The following is a 22,710-nucleotide window of genomic DNA, read 5'->3' on the forward strand; positions in this document are numbered from 1 at the left end:
ACGTTGAAAGATGAGACCTTGTTAGTCTTAGCTCGCACAAGTTTCGACTTTTGAGGGCTGTCGTTCATAGGGGAGTGACAGCTGGTTGACGGAAAAACAGATTTTAACGGATACAATTTTTTTTATACAATTTTTATAGTGTTATTTATCTTTGTCTTGTCAGTTTCGAAGATTACCTCTATCTGATGACGTTTCGAAGACTTTATCCTTCTGGCCAACAGCACTAAAAAAAAACAATAGTTATTCCTTTATTCAAGAACGGCGATGAGACAGTGGCTACAAATTACAGACCCATTTCCCTTACTACACACCTGAACAAAGTTTTTGAAAAAATCCTTAAAAAAAGGTTAACATCGTACGTCTCGAAATATAACATAATATCTAATCGTCAGTTTGGGTTTCGCGAAAAAGTATCCACTCAGGACGCAATCATAGCTCTCATCACAGATATATCATCAGCTCTTAATGAAAATAAACCATGCCTATGCATATTCATCGACTTGTCGAAGGCATTCGACACAGTTGACTATGACCTTCTATTGAAATCCTTGGAGGATATTGGTATAAGAGGCAAAACTTTGAATTTGTTCAGAAGTTACCTCACTGATAGATTCCAGTGTGTGAGAATTGATGACGTGTTGAGTGACACACGAAAAACTGTTATTGGGGTTCCCCAAGGCACGGTTTTAGGACCAATCCTTTTCAACATATATGTGAATGGACTGTACTCTATCGAAAGCAAAGGTAAAATATCAGGTTTCGCAGACGATACGGCTATTTTCTACAAGGCGAATGGCTGGGAGGAACTGAAAAGTATTGTTGAAACTGATCTCGGATCAATAAAAAATTGGCTCGATTTTTGAGAGTAAATTTCGATAAAACTCATTATCTACCCTTCAGTTGCAATAATTTCAGTAATCCTTCTTTTTCACAATTGAAGATTGGACAACATGTAATGTTGGTGTGATAATTGATTCACATCTCAAGTGGAAGGCACATATTCAATATATCTGTAATAAGTTACGTTGTATACTATACAAATTCAGATATTTGTTGAAAATACTGACATACTCTGATCTCAAAATTCTATATCACGCACTCGTGGCGAGTCATCTGAGCTATGGAATCGCTTGCTGGGGTGGAACATTCCATAAACACCTTCGTCCACTTGAGGTGCTCCAAAACAGGTTCCTGAAATTGATACTACAACAAAACCACCACATTATTCAACAGAATCATTGTATTCCGAAGCTAAAGTTTTCGATATCCGCCAACTGTTTTACTATAATATTGTCATAGCTTATTACAAAAACAGATGTTTCACTTTTCCGACTCACTTATACAACACCCGTAAAAAAAATAAACACGTTATTCCTCAAACGCAAAAATCAATTTTCCAGCATTCATTCAATTACCTTGCTCCTAAGCTGTTCAATACTATTCCCGACGAAATGCGCAGTATCACAATTATTCATTTGTTCAAGAAAAAATTAAGATTATTCATATTATCTCAACCAAGAATTTTTTTTGCTGAACTTGTTGACAAAAGAAATATTTGAAATTTGTGTGTTATGTTTGTTATATACCTGAACCCATATGATGCATATGTTTGCATGTACATCATTAACATCAATTCATTTAAGTATAAAGCAGTTTTATAATATAATGTATAATGCGCGTTATTATTTTTTGAATTTTTTTACAACAGTACCTATTATGAAATGAAAAATATCACCCTTCTGATCGTTCACCTTCTAGGTTTACAATTTGGTCACTTTATAGCCCTAACATTATTTTTAAAAAAGTGTCTGTATGTGTGTATGTGTTAAGTTTTCTTTTTTAGGCGAAGCAAGTGCTTCTGCACTTATTGCCATTTTACTTTATTCAACATAGCTATTATTTGTTTGTATGATTATAATTATTCTTTTTTATGAATAAAGTCATTATTATTATTATTATTATCAAACCAACGATCAATTTGATATTATCAGTGTCAATAATAATATGAAATTGTTTACATCAAATGACTAATTAAAACTACAAATTATATTGTTTTGATTTGAAAAGGTTGGATGAAGGAAATGGATAGTCTTCAAAACGTCACCAGATGATACATATAACAGCCCATCAAAAAAAAATGTCTTGCTGCTGAAAAACAATCAACTGATTTTGGTTAATTCATCTGTGCTGATTCCAAAAATACAAATCTTTTCTTTGTATCAGCTCTAGTTTTCGAGATATAACATACTCATCAAATACTTAAATATTCTTACATTTCTGTACTTTCCACCACTATAATTGCAATATGTTTAAAACATTAACAAATTCTAAGACAAATGCACACTAATGACTTCTAATTGAAGTGTTGAAGTGTACTTATTGGAAATGCCCATAACATGAAATTAGCGCTTATTGCTTCTTACCTATTGTCCCATAAGTAAATAGTATTTTCTCGGAAATGGCCATAATAAATTCCTATAAAGTCGACTACATTCCATTGTAAAATTTAGTCTGAACTTGAGTTTCGTTGCAAGAGTGAATAACCCGAACGTTTTTTGCTACAAATGTGGCGAGTACATTATAAAGGAAAGTAGAAAACCAGTTTGTGATTTTATAAAAAGGGCATATCAAGCCTACTTTGGTGTTCATTTAAGAGATCAAGATAAATCCTGGGCTACATATGTAGTGTGCAAAACTTGTCTTGAAAACTTGCGACAGTGGACGAAAGGGCAACGAAAATGTTCAAAGTTTGGAGGAAACCAAAAAATCCTTTTGACGATTGCTATCTCTGTCTTGTGAATATAAAGGGCATTAATCGTAACAATCGACATACGTAACAATCGACATACAATCGACATACATCGTAACAATCGACATCATTGCTGGATTCAGCAATAAGACCAATTCCACATCAACTTGACCAGATACCCATTCCAATATTTAGCAATATTTAGCTACCTACGTTATCAGAGGATAATGTCGAAACGTTATCTGACGAACTACAGACTAATACAGTTGAGGAAGACGACAGTGATTTTGAAGAGGATTCAACAAGTCCTGAGCGCTTTACTCAGGAAGAGCTAAGCGATCTTATTAGAGATTTGAACCTGCCAAAGAATTCTTTCGAGTTGCTTGCCTCCAGACTAAAGGAAAAGAAACTTCTTTATCGAGACATCAAAATTACATACTACCGTAATAGACAAAAAGATCTTTTGCCTTTTTCTTTCTCAGCAAGATGATATGGTTTCTTGTAACAATATTAAAGGACTGTTAGAAAAAATGGGTGTATCGGAGTATACACCAGATCACTGGCGTCTTTTTATCGACAGTTCCAAACGAAGTTTAAAGTGTGTCCTTCTACATAATGGCAACACATATGAAAGTATACCAATTGGGCATTCTACAAAACTGAATGAAGAATATAAAACAATATCGCTGGTGCTAAAAAACATCAAGTATGACCAACATCAGTGTTGATTTTAAGATGAGACAACAAAAGGTGGCTATACAAAATATCCTTGTTTCCTGTGTCTTAGGGATAGCAGGGCTAAGGACCAACACTGGAGTAGAAGAAAATGGTGTTCTAGAGATGCTTCAGTTCAAGGAGAAGCTAACGTAGTTAACGAAGCATTGGTCGACCGAGAGAAAATAATATTACCTCCGATACATATTAAACTAGGGCTGATGAAACAATTTGTAAAGGCCCTAGACCAGAATCGTCCTTGTTTTGAATACTTGTCCAGCAAATTCCCTGCACTCAGAAAAGAAAAATTGGAAGCCAGAATATTTGATGGGCCTCAGATACGACAACTTATAAAAGATTCGCATTTTACAGTCTCGATGACTTAAATTGAGTGTAATGCATGGTGCTCTTTTGTGAAAGTTGTGGAAAATTTTCTTGGAAACAATAAATCGGAAAATACCGGGATTTAGTGGAAGAAATGCTCAACAATTTTAACAAACACGGTTGTCATATGAGTATTAAAATTAATCAACTCCACAGCCACTCAGACCGTTTCCCAGAAAATCTTGGTGACCTTAGTGAGGAACAAGGGGAACGCTTCCACCAATATATCAAAACGATGGAAGAGAGGTATCAGGGGAGGTAGGACACTCACATGATGGCGAATTACTGCTGAAGTCTTCAAAGGGACCGTCCTTTTAAAGCCTCCGCAAGAAAATCATATGAAAGGAAGTTTTTAGGTGACGCCAAATTAGGTTACATGAAAAGTTAAGTTTTTTTGGCAGATATGTGTGATGGTTTTTGTAAGTATATTGTTGTACAATAAATATCTCACTTTTTATTCGTGTTTCGTTTATTTGATGGGTAGCAGCACTGCATATATGTAGGTAGTGCTGCGGTAAATTACCCTATCTGTTAGAAATGTGATCTGTTGTCGTATTTTATGAAAACGAACTGATGGAGCAAATCTGGTGGCATTTTTGGATTCAGCAGACCCAAATTACCTGGAAACAGTAAAAACAAAAATCGACAGCAAACTGTGTGTTTACCAGTGATTCATTTATGTATGCGAAATTTTATAAATTCAAGTCACTAACAAATTAGTTTTTTTTAAAAGCTGATTTATGAAATGCAGTACTTTTTTGCCCTTTCTACATTTGAATTCATTTTCAAATTCAATATGCTGATTACTTTATAGATCTGTAGAAGGTAACAATCCTAAATGAAAAAATATTTTAGATATGAATAATATTTAAACAAAATCAATTTTCACGATATTTCAATAATCTTCACATCATACGGAATATCTAATTGTAAAACTGATATTAATACCACCATCCGACGCCTAATAATACTAAATTCAACGCAATGTGATAAACAGCGTCTGCCGCCTTTTCTGGAATTCTTTGTGGCAAGTCACTATTTCAGTGGTTACTTAGCGGTGTCCTCAAGGGACATATAGGGTAGAAATATCTTGGTGACTTTGTGGATGAATTGCAGTGCCACTTGCTTGTGACGACTCTATTGTTTTTTTGATGTACCGGCATGTTTGCCTTCCTGAAATTCTTTCACTCTCAGTTAATACCGAATGGACCATAATAAACACTATCCAATGAACAATACATAGAATTTGAAGAGAAAGTTTCTGGGTCTCTACCTCTCCATCTTTATACAAAAACTGAGGGAAACTTCTGAAGGTAATCTTCCAAAAATGCATAAAAGTTACTTTCAGATATACAAACTGACAGAGAAACCCCTTCCAGAACAACTAATTAACATTCAATTACTCTAAAGAAAAAGTACTTTCAAAATAACTTTTTGGGCCGCTGTAAGGAAAAATGAATTAATTTTATCAAGGATTGATCAGGTCTTTCCGATTCTATCGATGTGTTTTTCATATCAATGTTTCGAACTGAAACAGATCCAAAAGGAAAAGCACCCTTCACGCATACAGAGCGAGAAGACGAGACATTTTGCCAGTTGTGATGACAGAGTCGACAAGGGCCGTATAAAAGGACCGTCGCCACTTCATTACCGGCAAATGATACTTGTGGAATTCGCAATAAGCCAAGAATGCGGGATGTGCCCTTATAAATATGAGTATCCTTTTAATATAGACAGCAAGCGAGGACGAAGCGAACTCGTTTATGGGTCATATCCAGAAGTGATTAGTGGTCACTTTTATTTCACTTTATTGACACTTCACGCGTCTGTGAGGGTCGTTTTGGTAGAATGGAAAAGATCGAGGGATGAAATTGAGCATTCAGGTCAACCTCGACATGTTTTCCTTACACTCTACCAGTTTCAGATGGTGGTTGATCGGTTGTGTCGATGATAATTTTTGTTATTATTTTATTCATTAGTATTATCCCCTATTATATTACTTTTATGGAGAAATTTTGAAGTATCAACCTCTCCCAACTTCCTACACAGTAGGCTGTGGTAAACGTCTGGCGGAAAACAATTACTTCCTTGGCTAATACCACGCTAGATATTGAATTATTTACGACAGACATTTGAGCAGGACCATGATGAAATTATTCAAGTAGATCACCTGCAGACCGCGGTTTTGAAATATTACCTCTCGTCAGTACGAGAAAGATCATACCCAGGCAGCTAAGCGCCTGAGACTCGATTAATTTCAACACGGCCCGCTTTAAAAAAAATTTATGCCACATTCAAAGTTATTATTTTTTTTTTCGAAAAAAATCATTAAGTGATTCATGATTAACGAAGAAAACACCCATGATAGGATTTCAATTCTATGATAATGATTCGTTTTTATCAAAAAAGCTTTAAATTCTGCTCTAATTTTCGTTCGTGCTATTATTTCAAATGAAACGCCCTGTATATCAGGTAAGAAGAAAATATTCATGGTAGAATTTCATCAGTTTGAAACTCCATTGTCTTATATTATATAAATTGATTTGAAATCCCTGAAAGAAACTGAAAAACCAGAAAGATTAGCTAAAAGACCATGAGAATGCCGAACTAGACACCTTCCTGAAGGACATCAACAACGTAAGTCCTTCCATCACTTCCATAATGGAGAAGGAAGTAGACAACCAATTGTCATACTTAGATGTATTGGTGAAGAGGACCGACACTAAATGGAAAACATTTGTATATCGAAAACCTACTCACACAGGACAGTATCTGAACCAGGAATCCAACCACCATCAATCGATTGAAAGAGAAATCATCAAGACTCTACTAGACCGTACTTTCGGGCTCTGTAATACAAAGGAAAGTCTCGAAAAGGAACTAGGCATCATCAAAAATTACCTTCAACGGAATGGTTACTCCAAAGTGATGGTGTAACAGGCTTTAGCTAGAAGACAACAAGGGCTTCACAAGGAAGAGAAGCCGCCACAATCAGTACTTGTACCTGCTTCAGATCTGGAAACACCATCCGTAGCAGCCTCACGAAAACCAGGCCACCAAACGTGGACTGCGATTCTAAAAATTGCATTTACCGGATACCCTGCGAGTGCGGGGAATCATACATCGGTGAAACTAGGAGGCCATTGAAAGTTCGCATTGCCGAGCACAAGAAATACACACAGAGAGGAGAAACCAGCAAATCAGGAATAGCAGAGCATGTTTGGACTCAACAACATAACATCGAGTTGTCTCAAGCTGGAATCATCCACAAAGAGGAACACTGGTTTAGAAGAAAATTCAAAGAAGCCGCATATATGTTGTCCAACAACGCATTTAGCCAAGCAAGCGTAGAGATACGCAACATATGGAAACCTAAAATCAAGGGGAACACGACCAACTCCCGCCAAATGATCAGCTCCTGCTGAAACCGATGAAGCGGAGAAAGCACTGGAATGACCTATAAATAGTCAGATCTTGGAGTTAGTTAGGAAAGCTATAGATTATGCTGTATATGACCGTTCCCGATATAGAAGGCCCCGACACTCTGAGGAATGAGGCCCTCATGTCCCCCGTTGAAGGATGAACAATTTCATCATCCATCACACCCCAGCCAGGTAGGGGTACACCGTGAAGGGCGGGACTGATATCTGAGAACTGTCATACCGCTACCACCTCTTAGTCATGAACCTCCATCATCAGTCATCACCCGAAGATGATTGTGGATACTAAAAATCGAAACGTCGTGAAGTAACTTGGCTTGAATTCTTTCAACTTTTAATTTTCATTTCTTGTTAATACTTTTTAATTTTCATTTCTTGTTGATACTTCAATTTTTAATCGTTGCTTGTATTTTATTTCATTGTAATTTCAGTTTTTTTTCTGTTTAAAAATCTGTTTAAAATCCGTTTCTCCGTTAATCAGCTGTCGCTCCCATACGAACGATAACTCTCAGAAGTTAAGAAACTTATGCGAGCTAAGAATCAACGAGGTCTTACCTTTCAACGTGTGATTCCTAACATATTTTTTAGCAAATCTTTTTTAATTTTTCAGATTATTTCAGGGATTTCAAATGGATTTATATCATATTAGACCATGGAAGTCCGAACTAATGAAATGCACCACGAAACATTGTCAACCACCTTCAAACATTCATGGTAGAATTTCAATTCTATGATCATGGTTTTTATAAAAAAAAATGAAATTTGGCTCTGATTTTCGTCCACTTCAATTTCGTGCTATTATTCCATATTATTAAGGAATTGACATTTCTTGCTTTTTTTCTAGATTTTTAACCTTTCACAATCTGAAAATTTAATAAAAATAATTCATCAGAAAATTCAATAAATTTTTTGGATGACAAACTGAAAAGTCCACTCCTGTGTTATATAGAATATTGATGGACCTAATTATTCAGTAATTTCGTTGTATTTACAAATTTTGCCCAAAAATCATCCCTACCATGGAAACTACATTTTCATTTAAGCTGAATTTGAGTAGACTAAAAAACATTTCATGAAGAATTTTCTTTGTTTCAGCTTTGAAAAGGCCGAGAATAAACTTAGAAGACTGTTCCTTGGAGGAATCCGATTCAGACCAAGAAGAAGTCAAAAGGAGTAGACAGACGTCCCCTCTAAACAACCCTCCTACGTTATTAGCCCCCACCCCCTCCCCCGATCCTGTCACAAGCCCAGATCCCGACTTAGATGTCGAGGAAGATACTCAAAGTGAAGCTCCAGAAAACCTTTCGATCAAAAGAGAGAAGCAACCCAGTCCCGAAACACCTCCGCACCAGCATGCTTCCAACTTCATGCCATACCATCAACAGTTTGCTCAGTTCCCAGTCCAGTTTCAGCCCCAATATCCCGCCCAGAGGAGCCCCATCGACGTTTTGATGAGGGTGTTTCCTGGAAGAAGGAGATCTGATGTTGAAGCGCTTTTACAAAGGTATGTAAAAAAAGAAAAGGGTAATTAGTCTGCTCATTTCTCAGATTGATGGAAACCTGTTAATTTACAACTTTTTTTCAATGTTGCATGCTGTTTATTCTTTTTCAATGCTTGAAAGCCATAGACATGTTTCTGATCAAATTTCTTCAGGCTTAGATTCATTTTCCAAAGAAGCGATCTTCTAACGCTAAATAAGGGTTCAAAATATGTTGCGAGTAAGTTGTCGCCTCTAAAAATCCTCCTCTACTAACAGTGGTGAAAAAATCTCAGAGCCAATAAATCCAAATTGAGAATAACTGAATGCGATCTTATTGGTTCAACAGCAAAAACAAAGGAAGAAAAACAAATTTGCTGACTGAAATACAGACATCTCTCTCCATAGTTTACCTTCAAAGAAAAACACCACTCAGTTTTGCCATTGTACAATCCAAAATGTCAGCTAATAATTTTCGGCAATGCACTATTAGACAATTGTTGAAACAAATCAACATCAACAAAGTTTTTGGTCCCGATGGAGTAGCTGTCACCGAACCTAAGAAATGCAATGTTTTGTAGGTTTTTCAACTCGTCTTACAATAAAGAACGTTCACTCCTTGTTAAAAGATTGCTTGAGTTTAACATCTACCCAAAAAGGGCAAGAAAATATTTTGAGGCAGTCACTATCAGTGACAGTATTCAATATTCGGTCGACCAAGCTTCTCCTGAGACTTCCTACCAACCAGTTTATCTTCCTTTCCAGCTTCTGTGCAAGCATTTGATGCAATTGATCATCATATGCTATTAGCCAAACTCAAAGCAATTGGATTATCAAAGTAACTGGTATAAAAACCAATTTCGAAACAAATACTTCAATCAATCAATCAATCAAAACTGTGCTTTGTTGTCCAAGAATTAGTCCTTATTGACAAAGCGATACGTGTAATAACTTGTGGTACAATCCATAGTGAATATTAAATTACATGAAAGGAAAAATTCCTTTCAAAAAAGCAACTTTCATATTAACATTGAATCACGAAAATCACTTTTTTCCATTCAAAAACTATCATCCTTGATGGTGTGCTTCGAAGTTTCGAGACAAAGAAGGCACTTGTCTCATCTCCTCATGAACAACATTATAAGGCACTTATTTCGTTCATAACATTAGAACTGTATGACACCGGAAGAATCAACTCTGCTCTTGTCACTATAGCATATCGTTCAAACATTCACTTTGTCAATTGATCCAATCCCAGTCATAAAAATTTTATTTGATTGGAAAGGGAATTAGAATTTCTTCCTAATAGTGAAACCAAGTTCACATCTTTGCGAAAAGATTTTATTCCATTCTTTTTTTTATTTCTTCTTTTTTAGAGTTTTCCATATTTTTCGTTTGATGATGGAAGAGTGGAACGTCAAAAAAGCTGGTATCTCCTGTAAATTCCCCTATTCCAATTGTTTTCATTGACATATGTTCATTTTTTCTACAATATCTGTTAACACAGTCATTTTTTTGTAGTAATCATAAGAAGATCTGAGAGATACTTTTGAAAATTCATACTTGGAAATTCGAATAAGGATTCTAAAGAGCCTAATTTTGTAACAAAATATTGAACTGATATTTGTGTCCCTCAAATTGACCAGTCTACAAAGGTTATATTTATTTATAGGCATGGCCTATAATTAACAAAATCACACATATGAAAACTATCAGCTAGATGTAAATAAAACATATTAATTACAATTTTTTCACCATCATTTTAAATGATTCCAAAGAAGAATTAAAAAGTTTTAAATCCACATTATAAATGTTGGGCAAGTCTTAAAAGTCTACCTATAGACACATTCTGTATGATTCAATAGACTCAGTTGATATGATGAAAGAGAACAAGAAATACAGAAGATTTCTGTAGGAATACAGAAGATTTCTGTATTTCTTGTTCTCTTTGGATTCACATATCAAGTTATAAGTTCTACAAGCTGCGGAGAATTAATGCTACCATTGAATATATTGTGAATTAGCATAAGATATTATTCTAATATTTTATACACACTAGTCGGCTTCGTTAAGAAGCTGGGTTTATTTGGCCGAGTGTGAATAGGTGTGTGCCATAATAAACTCTTGAGGGTTGCGGTGAAGGGCCAAATAGACCCACTCACTTTGGACGTTACCTAACCTAACCTAACCTAACCTTAAAAACTTGTTTTGAACACTTTCAAGCATATCAATATACACACTATATGAAGGGACCAAATTGTGGAGTTGTATTCAATCTTTGATCTAACAATTGAGCAATATATTATTTTAAGGAAGATAGAAAGATAATTCCTCTGCAGATCTAAGAGTGAAACATAACATTTTCAGTGCTCCAGAAGTAACATTTGCAAAGTGGGGTTTGAATGACATTTTTAGGGCAAGAGTGATTCCTAAATATTTATTGTATTTGATGTTTCCAGGTCCGATTGCTTGATTCTATAAGGACTAATATTGTGATTTATGTTACGTAATGAAGTAAATGTATGACATTTGTTCATATTCAATTGCAAAAAGTTTATACCACCAGAGCGTTCAGAAAGTTATATCAATCGCATTGTAATAATTCAGTATCAGATGAGTAATGAATAACTTTGAGCATCTACAGATTATCAGCAACAAATACAGGCAACGTTTCAACCAGTTCAATCAACTATTTTAATCAATTCAATATCCACCTGGGTTGAGCACTTTTCTTTTTTTACAGATGCAAAGGCGACGTCTTGCAAGCGATGGAGCTCATGGTCAGCGGTTCTCATGAGGAAATATCAGCTCCATCAGCCTTTTCCCCTTTAGGTCCGCCTCCAAACTTCCACAGGTACAGTCCTTCGAGAAGGTTCCTGTCAGCTCCCTACGCAGGTACTGGATACCTACCAACAGTTATTAGACCACCTACGGACTATCTGTCTCTGATGGGTCCTGTTCACGATCTGTACAAGAACGAAAACACTACAGCTTCTTCTCCAGGATCAAACACCGGGTCGGACAAGACCAGCTACTCTGAATAGCCTACGTTTCTGGGAAGGAACGGTAGTGGAAGTAATCATTTTTGAAGTGATCTTTGGTGATAATAGTGTTTGGAAAAGGTTGGTTGATCAGAAATGTTGTAGAGGAACTTCTGTTACAAGTATATAGACGAAAAAAATTCCGAAACATTTCACAAACAATGTAGTTTTTTTATTATTAATGTTCATACTCAGAGTTCAAACATATGAACAACATCAAAAAAGTTTGATGAATTGAATGTGACAATGTTTGATCAGGGGAGAGCCAATTTATCTTTCTTCGCTCTGCATCAGATCAAAATTAAATATTTGATGATTTATCATCAATTCACGAAATTATTCCTAAGAATATATGTCCTTCTTTTGATACACGAACTAGGGACTCATTAGTGCAGGATACTTGAAAGTTTCATTCACTTGGCATATTATGGCATAGACGTTGTATACACTGATTTGGCCAAGGCATTCGACAGAGTCAACCACGAGATTTTGATCCTGAAATTGAAAGCATTCGGTTTCACGAACAACACACTTGATTTCTTTCACCCCTATCTATACAACAGAATACAGTTCATACAGTTCAACAACGTATCTTCGTTCGAATTCACCGCTACTTCGGGAGTTCCGCAGGGCTCGATTTTGGGACCTCTCCTTTTCGTGTTATTTGTTAATGACGTTTCTCGGTATATCAGGCATTCTCAATTTCTCCTATATGCCGATGATCTCAAGCTTTTTAGAAGAATCGAAAGCGAAAAAGATTCTGATAGGCTTCAAGGTGATCTCAATAATGTATATTCTTATTTTTCAGTACCTGACCTATCTCTCAACGGAGCTAAATGCAAAATAATGAGTTTCACGCGAAAGAAGTCAAGGACTATTTTATCAATCACACCCATTTAAAGAGAATCAATAAGATTAAAGATCTCGGGATCATTTTTACTGGTGTGTCTTAATGTTATAGAAAAATGAGCTTTGTCTTAAGATCTAGTCGTGAACTCAACCACGATACTTGTTTGTTATTCTTTAACCCCATTGTTCGTTCTAAGCTGGAATATGGTTGTGTCAGTTGAAATCCAAAGACCTTTTTATATTCTGATACTATAGAAAAAATCCAGAAACGATTATTAAGAACACTCTTTTTCAGAAAACACAATGTCTGGCCTTTATTTATATCATATTCTAGCCAATTACAAGAATTTAATATGCAACCATTGAAAAACCGCCGTCAGTCCTCGCAAGTGATTTTTGTTTTTAACATTCTTAGAAATCTGAAAGTACCTGAAATTCTCTATACTATTGATTTTATTGTACCTGACGTAAGACTGAGAAACAGAGACAATCTATTTCGTGTCTCAAACAATTTGTCTCAATAACTTTTCACCCAGTTGTCCGGTACAGCACAGCACGGCCCGTACGGTCAAAATACGGATAGGATTGGAACAATGAAAAAGAATGGACAACCGTCCTCTAGCCCGGCATGGCACAGCCAAGAGCGTCCGCCGCCGGAAAGGATTCCAGCTCTCCGATCCTGACCGGCAAATAACGGAACGTGACGGACTGGCCAAGTGAGCGTGTCGCCGGGCAGCGCTTGCCAGCATCAAGTTGTCCAAAATTGCCTGGGAACTTTCTGTCTTTCTATTTTGCTATTCTAGCAGTTGACAGCGCAGTGTCAGACGAGGAAAAATTGAGTAGCTTGTTAAGGCAGGCTCAAAAATGTCCAGAAGTTCTGAAAATTTGCCTGGAGTCATTTGGAAATACTGAAAAAATTTGACCTCGTCTTCTTTCAGATCGTTGAAAAGATGATTAAACTCTCCCAGATTTATGGGATGGACCCACAACATTCTTTTTTGTGACTATTTTTTTCTAATCCAATAATGCAGCTAATATAATGACAACTTCGTCAGAACTGCTGACTAATAGACATGTTTTTGTCACCGCTCGATTTCAAGTGAAATTCACCTGAAATCGAACAAACAGCACCTTCAGTATGCTGGTTGTAGCTGGACAAGTGGACGATGCTACTACCCGTTGCCATCAGGCGACGGACTGCGCCGTGCTGTGCTGTGCCGGACAAGTGAGCGACAAGTTCAATTCTCCAAAAATTTTTATAAGAGGTAGAATTCTACAAAAATTTTCGCGTTGTGCGAATTTTATTTTTTCCATCTACAGCCTTAGTATATTCGCGTGCTGCTATCAGCGCAATTTCAGTAGCCCTTTTCAAGTAACAAATTCGCTAAACTCTGTCTTATGTAGAATGTCACGCACTTTCTAGACGATTCTGGAAGTAAACGCTACCACCTTTTGGTTAGTAGCGGTTAGGAAGTGGTTATTTTTGGAAAATGGGGAATGTTCCTCAATTTGGGTTATTACAGCAAATGCAAGTTTGAACAAAATAAAGTTGAGTTTAATTCATGAGTTTTTCAAATTCACTTCGAAAACTATTCAAATTGATGTTTCAAATGTTGGATTTTGATTTTTAAAGGGATTTGTTTCTAATTCACATATTGGCCACAGCGCCTATATCAAGAATGGCAAAATATAAATTATAGTTCAATACCACCTCCATAAGCCACATAAATAACAGTTGTTTTGTTATTTATTTATATAGAGGAAGATAGGTCAGGTGCACAAAATGTCATATGTCACAGAATGTCTCGGAACTCGGAACATAAGTAAACAGAACAGCACGTCTCTGAAATATGTCATCTTTGTTTGTCTCATACAGGTAACAGATTCATTGTCCTTCATTAGCTATATCCGATGTTGCCAAATGGTGAAATAGAAACGAATCCGTTTAAATGTTGAATGCATTATTTCATTCCTATTTTTAAAGTATTCAAGTATTTTTTTAAAGGAAAAGGTTGAAATGATAAGTTTAAAATCCTTTGTTTTAGAGCTCTTTTATGAAAACTACTTGATTTTCGTCAGGAGGAACATTCCCCATTGCAACCGCTCATTGGCAGGCTGTAGTTCAATGTGAAAAAATTACTTATGAAACCTATCACTTGTTAAGAAATGTATTGAATGTTTTTCAAGAAAATTTGTCATTGCTTGACAATTTAGGTTATGAAGTCATTAATTGGAACTTTCTTTCATTTCATATGCTCATAGATCGCTTAGATTCTGCCAAGGTCACTAATTTTGAATTAGAATGTGGATCTGATTTGCAACAAAATTTTTAATGTGTCACTTCAATTAGCTTTTCACAAAAACGTTGCACCGCCTTAGAATCAGTAAATCTCAATAGCTCTCAGCCTTCAAGGCCTCTTTGGAAACCTGAATGCTTTACATTTAATAATAATAATTCGAAAAGTAAAATCAAACGCTCATCTTTTATTTCACATTTGATTTACAATTGTCTTCGTCTTCAGTTGTAAGATTTAGTTTAAATCATCTCTTTAGATATCGTATGCCAGAGATCCAATTCTAACTATCAAGTCAGAAGTTGCATGTTTTGTACTATTTTTCCATAAAGTACACCTCACGATTTGATATCCACAAACTTTATTTGAAAAATATACCACGACATGTTTCGCTAACGCAGTAGCTTCTTCAACAGTGATTTGAATCACTGTTGAAAAAGCTATTGTGTTAGCGAAACATGTCAAATAACAAATAAAGTTTGTGAATCAAATCATGAGGTGTAGTTTATGAATTTACTATGGATCTTCATCAAGTAACGGCCGAATCAATCAGAAAATTTTGTACTATTACAATGCCCCCCACTCGAAAATATCAGCCTTATGAAATTTTAAATAAATTTGAACAAAAGATACCATTGAGAGTCGTCGCACCGACGATGTTACACAAAATAATAAATTTAATAAAACGAATTGCGAGTGGAGACGAACAATCAGAGAAGAGACCTATTGGAGTCGGAGTTTCGGAGTTTCCAGCCGAACAATCACATCAAAATTTAATTATAAAATACATATGAATCAAGTTCCATCCCTTCATCCCTCTGTTCATCGAGGGGCGACCCGACTGTATTGAATACATGAAGCCAGTTATTAGGTCTCCATTGTTAGCCTGTAGCTACCAGATCATATAAATTATATTGTAAACAGTGGCGTATGTCGGTTTCATTGTCTGAATTAAACTGTGGTTATTTTCCCCTCATTTGGGAGCGTGCTGATTTATTGTAGTGCGATTTATGGCCCGCTAATACGTTTGGCTCAGAGGGCTTGACCGGAAGTTCTGCGGAAGTTCGGTTTCTTCAAAAATTTAGATTAAAACTCATAGCAGATTAGTGGCAACTTGTCCTTTCAACGAATTGAATCAACAATTTTTGAAGTGAAACTTCTCTACGCGTGCTTGACTTAGGCTCAATGCGGGACGAGAGAGTTACGAAAAGTGTGATCAGGCGAGGCGAACGGAAGTTTAAAGGGGGGTATAAGTTAGTGAAGATAGAAAGAGAGAGATATGTTTCGTATATTACTGTAGGCGCAAGAGAGAGAGAGAAGTGCGAGCATTTACAATCCAGTAGGCTTTGAAGAATTAGCAAAAACCGTTGCCACTAATTTCAGCAGGAGATTTCGATGTTAATTTCGCGTCCAACGATGGACAACTCTTGGTATACTTAGAACTACAAATGAATAATAACTGAAATGAGCCTACCACAAGACTTAGAACAACAATCGATGCAGTTTTTTCTAGATATTTTTCTAATTTTCATTCGAAAACATATGTAGGTGTCTTATTCCTCATACCAAAAGCCTATTGTCTTACAATCAACCACAGTAATTACTGATGTATTCGGGTAGAAAATATTAACTAACTCATAATAAGTGTGTGACAGAACAATAACACTGACAAATAATATCAATCCCTTTTCCCGTTAGTCTCGTTAGTACATGTGCAGCTAGAACAATCAAACTTGATGGTTTATCCACTCAAAAACATGCTATATACAATTATTGTCCGTGTGAAAACATGATTTTCTCATATCCATGCCAGAAACGGACATTGGCCTTGGGACTCAAAAGTCATTGCAAATGCCAATCTGAGTGAAAATTGCACACGATTAACATAAATTGGCACGTCTATAGGTATGACAGGGATTCGTGATATTAATATATTTTCACCTCGTTCTCATCTGTGCCGTTTACTGAGTGAGAAGTGACACCGGTAGACGCCTGGTGGCAATAATGATGAATAATGAATAATAATGGATAAAATTACTATTAAAAAATGAGGATTGGTTATAGAAAGGTAAAAATTGAGGGTTGTATGTATTTTTTAATGCCACATCATGAAAAAATGAAAACAAAAAATGTTGACGAAAAAATAAAAAAAAAGTTTGGGGTGGAGCACCCTTATCTCTTGAGGGTATCAAAAATAGACTAGAACTAATTTTTAGACCCACCAAGTAAACATATAAAGTTCCATAAAAATTTCATACAATGAAGTTTTAAACATTTAGATAATATTAATTTCAGGACAGACATTGAAAGTCTAAGCCTGATTCATACCTATCTCCTTTGCTTAAATGAAGATAATAAATTTGATAACAATCAATAATTCCGTAGAAAAAACTCTTTAGCTTCACTCTCTGTTATATATCATTTTATAGTTCCGTGAGATCTCATTGGCACCACTGCAATAGCCAGAACAAGAAATTCTGTCAAACACTTTCTATCAAATTTTCATGTGTTTTGTCAATCATATCAGACAACCTGTTGAGTTCATTTTCCAGTTCTTAATTACATATTATCTGTATAATCATCTCATTATATCATCATGAAAATAATACGTAATGTGATATGTTTTTAACCAATTTTAATCTTGACTTACAAATATGAGGATCTTTTTGCTACTTTTTGGCAAACTTCATTTCAATACCACTTTCGTAAATATAAACGCGTTGTCCATACCTTTGTTCATTCAATAATTTTAAAGTTCCTGATGAAGAGACAATAAGGGGCTTGAAAGTTTGAACAGAAAAAAGAAGTGGAAAACCATGAATTATTTTCCATTCATACATCCAGTAGGTGGCTGAATTTTTTCAATTCCTAATTTTGATATTTTAATAAGTTGAAATAATAGGTTTCCTTCAAAAGTCCGAAGTGTGTGTCTTGCGCAAGCTAGAGTATCCGTTTCAGGGCGTATTAACAACCTTCTGGGAAAATTATAAATATTGATCCTACATTTTACTTATGATGCACTGATGATGGAACCTTTGATGTAGTAATTAATATTACTGGAGTTTTTTCTCAACATCAAACCGTTATTTTAACACCTCGACACGTGTTTCGATCACCAAGTGATCATCTTCAAGAGGAAGATTAAACTAAACTTGATCTTCCTCTTGAAGATGATCACTTGGTGATCGAAACACGTGTCGAGGTGTTAAAATAACGGTTTGATGTTGGGAAAATACTTCAAGTAATATTCATTGATCTTACAGTTCCGGGAGTAGTATCTTTTTTTTAGGGGTACATATGGAATTACGTGACTCAGAATTTTTTGATAACTACCGTGATTGGTAATTATGTCGGTGCAATAAGTCATGATATCAAAAGAAGGACTATATTTATATTTTTCAGTAATGAGTGAAGAAAGTAGTTGTGAGATTTGTTTCAAACTCTCCGAAGCAATAGAAATTTCGAACAGTAAAAATTAATCGTTCAAACTTGAACAGAAAGGCACGAAATAAAATTCATATAAATTGTGTTGGACAAATCAATGTGGGTTGGACAAATCAAGATATTTTTCCATATAACATGAAATGGGTTTCACTTAGCCAATTCCCTATCAAAAATGTTATTGCAGTGCTAGATCAAATTTAATGATAACTGATTATTTTGTATATATGATTCCCGATGAGATATTAAATGATGATTTTATCGAAATACTGCGATTCATAGATATCTGATGTGTATTAGACAATTGTAGCAAATGACATCTGTATATAATTGTGTATAATAGAATTGTTGTGGAAAGTAGAATAGAAAGAATATATTATATTGATAGAATTACTACCAACATATTTGTGTATTATATATTGATAGATAGAATAAAGTGTATCATTTTCCGAAGAATGTGTAACTAACTGTATACGATAAATAAAAGTGTCTGAATAAATGAACTGAATGTTACAAAATGTGTTGTATTACTCGACGACCAAAACATAAATATATAAGACAAGATGTATTTGAGAGATTTATATACAAGACTTTTTGATCATTCCCATATTGATTTCAATTTAAGAGCCACCGGTAGACAGCTGTTTCAGCCTATAGGGCATCGTCAGTACCGGGCAGGCGGTCCTCAATTGAAGACAAGATGAGAAAAACCAAGAAAGTACTCGATAAAAATAGCTGCGTAAACGCAAGCGAAATATAAGTGGAGCCACCTATTGGTGTGACACCCAAGTCAACTTTCCAAGTTTTTCATGTCAGTGTGGGTGGTTTGACCAATCAACCGACAACTGCGGTAGCAGAAATTTGGGAAGCTAACCTGAAATGCCATCGGAAAACGAATCTACATGTTTCTAGAAATGATATAAATGCTAGAAAGGTTAATGCAGTCAAGCTGCTGGAAAATAATTCCATGAAAATAAAAAAATAAATAGATAAGTACTTTTTGATCATTTCCATATTGATTTCAATTTAAGAGCCACCGGTAGACAGCTGTTTCAGCCTATTGGGCATCGTCAGTACCGGGCAGGCGGTCCTCGATTGAAGACAAAATGAGAAAAAACCAAGAAAGTACTTGATCAAAATAGCTGCGTATACGCAAGCGAAACATAAGTGGAACCACCTATTGGTGTGACACCCAAGTCAAGTTTTTATGTCAGTGTTGGTGGTTTGACCAATCAACCAACAACTGCGGTAGCAGAAATTTGGGAAGCTAACCTGAAATGCCATCGGAAAACGAATCCACATGTTTCTAGAAATGATATGCTTGACTGCTTGACTGCATTAACCTTTCTAGATTATATATATATATATATATATATATATATATATATATATATATATATATATATATATATATATATACATAGATATATACATAGATATAGCTTATTATCGAGTGTGTTTGATATACATCAAAAGGGGGAAATTCGTGGACAGAAAACTCAAGAAATATGGAGGCAAACCGCGGACACGTGTTTCTGGCTATTGGCCTCATCAGCGCGGTGCAGCCAATTGCAAAGATGTACAACAACTGGTTACCAAAAATGAAAAAACATCACATATGCACGGTGTCACCAACAGGAGCTAACCGCACATTTGTGGTTTCAATTAGAAGACCCAGCATTCCCAGGCATCATTTAACATCACCACGTAGGCAGCTATAGCTACCTGCGTGACTTCCGGGTCCAGGATATAAATACATAGATATAGATTATTATCGAGTGTGTATGATATACATCAAAAGGGGGAAATTCGTGGACAGTACACTCAAGAAATATGGAGGCAAACCGCGGACATGTGTTTCTGGCTATTGGCCTCATCAGCGCGGTGCAGCCAATAGCCAATAGCCAATGAAACTCTAGATTGCCGCAATGACACCCTTGAGATCCATGATGGCAATCTGAAATCTTCCACTTCTAGAAATAATCTCAAGAACCCCTGTACGCATTTGACATTTAATCATTTGACTGGACGTCAAATTTCCTTCAATCTATAGAAGATGATAACATCACAAGGTCTTATTCAGCCAACGGCAGAGGAAACTCGAAGCATCAGAAGTAGAACCGTCACTTACACTGCAACTAAAATAGATGAAGACGACAGTGAAAATGAACTTATAAATGAAGATTCTAAGATTAGAGTTCTGCTCATTTTGATAGGTTTGAATATACTGATTTTGATTATACTTTTGTTGATACTTCTCATTCCACTCATCAAAGAGAGGTGTATGTAGTATGTAATTCAGAAATTTCTCATAATGATAACAGGAATAGTTTGTGAAATAAATGTCTTCATAGAAATGGAGCTTTGATTGGATAAACGTCATCACGCATGAGAAAAGTATGTTCTGTCATTGATGACGGAAATAATTTAGTTTCTCAAAAATTAATGTTTTAGTGGCTGATTTTGGATCACGGAGAAACATAAACTCATGTTTTTCAAACATTTCGTCAAAATTATATTGCTGCAACTGGATTCAAAATCACTCAAGTGTATTGTTGTTTATCACCCAAATCTGAGCTTTATAAAGCATCAAATGTTGCTGAGGTGTGTACAGTTTTCTAGTTCGGAACAGTGTTCCAAGCTTTTGAGAAGCAGTCTCTGCAATTCCAGCGATATGATTGTGCCAAAAGATATTGGTTTCCATTTTGACCTCCAACAAACTTATCGACGGAAAAGCGGAATTGTTTGACCTGACATTATTATATCTGGTAGGGAGACATTTATCTTCTTGGAGAAAACCGATTCCTGGGTTTTTGTGGCATTGAATCGAACCTGGTTAGTTCCACCCCAATTCAGAATCATTTCTACATCCTCATTAAGATATTCAACCTTCTGCTGCCGGTGAAGATGTGCCTCCGTAGCCGATGTTCTGGAATCCAAATGGAATGACGAGACAAGTGTGCTGTCGTCAGCAAAGCAATATATTGGATTCTTGGTTTTTTTCAATAAGTCGTTGATATACAATAAAAATAAAAAAGAGGTTGGAGACAATATGGATCCCTGGGGAACACCAGCGTTGATGGTGAAAGTATTCGAGAGATATTCATCGACGTCCACTTGCAGGGAACGTTCTTTCAGTTCTTTAGTTCATATCACATATCTGTGATCGGTAAAAAGTGATTCAGTCACTCATAGGCTAGATATAGCAGTAAACAATGTTTGGCATTTGCATAAAAAACTGTGGATCAGTAAAGGATCAGCGTTTCTTCAGAAGAAGTATAGCCGATATCCTGCTCACTAAAAATTAAAAAAATTCATTGTTACAAAAATATGGGTTTAGAGTTGTGATTTGAGGGAATGGACCATTCAGTTATGCCCTAAGAGAAACAAACTAGATATGGTTCTTGTCACGAAAAAAGTACCACCAGATATCAAAAGTGTCACATTGATTTACATGTTGAATGTTTTGTAACGAACCATACAAAATAAATTACTGTTCCAAAATATTCATAGTATATCGTATTCCCTTTGTCTCATACAGTGAGTTTCAAAAAGTTTGCACCATATGGGAAACTTTTTAGTTATCCATTTGTCAGAAAATTTGATGCCTGAAAAAAATTGGTGCATTGCGGAAAATTGGGATTTGAGTCACCGAAATTTTAAATTTCCGGACGGTGTACAAGAGAGAACAAAAAATAAAAATTTCGATCAAGAGTAACCTACCCTTATTTTTGACACTGTTAAAAAAGTTTATTCAGAAAAGTTGTTGACATTTGAAAACAATATTCAAAGTTGAAATCACAGCCATCTACGTAACATGTAATGCACTGTTTGTTTCGATCACCAAGTGATCATCTTCATCACTTGGTGATCTAAACACGTGTCGAGGTGATAAAATAACGGTTTGGTGTTGGGGATGAAACTCCACTAATATTCACCTGCGAAAAAAAAAAAGAAATTCATTTTTTATGCTTCTAGCCTCATAAAGAGTACTAGTACTACTTATAGATTTGTATTACCTAATTGTTTGGCTTTAAATAATTTAGTCAATTATTTTTTGTCATTGAATCATACTGATAGTTATTTTGGACATATACAGTGTGACCCATTTTTAATGGAAACACCCCCCTAAAATTTGAAGTTGTAAATCGATTACAATAATTTTTTTCTAAATGTCAAGTACTAAAAGATCTACCTTGGGACAAAATTTGAAATATTCATTAAAGTTTTAGGGCATACTACGATATTTTTTCTCAGTCGAAAATCGGGATTTTTTATCAGCGATTTTTTTATTGAAAAAATCACTACGCCACTGGATTC

General features: G+C 35.6%; 1 protein-coding gene across 1 annotated transcript in view; it reads left to right on the top strand.

Moving 5' to 3' along the window:
* Nucleotides 1–12,628, top strand: part of dmrt99B (doublesex-Mab related 99B) — a 52,349-nt gene extending 39,721 nt beyond the window's left edge. Inside the window, exons 2-3 of the mRNA XM_074181098.1 lie at nt 8,383–8,791; nt 11,509–12,628. Coding sequence (XP_074037199.1) covers nt 8,383–8,791; nt 11,509–11,809 — 710 coding nt within the window. The 3' untranslated portion in view covers nt 11,810–12,628. The remainder of the gene's footprint in view (nt 1–8,382; nt 8,792–11,508) is intronic.
* Nucleotides 12,629–22,710: the final 10,082 nt, after the last annotated feature.

This window comes from Leptinotarsa decemlineata, unplaced genomic scaffold, assembly GCF_025532065.1.
Source record: "Leptinotarsa decemlineata unplaced genomic scaffold, Ldec_3_MD MMD2_tig00026307_RagTag_RagTag, whole genome shotgun sequence".
In the NCBI taxonomy this organism is placed as follows: Eukaryota; Metazoa; Arthropoda; class Insecta; order Coleoptera; family Chrysomelidae; genus Leptinotarsa; species Leptinotarsa decemlineata.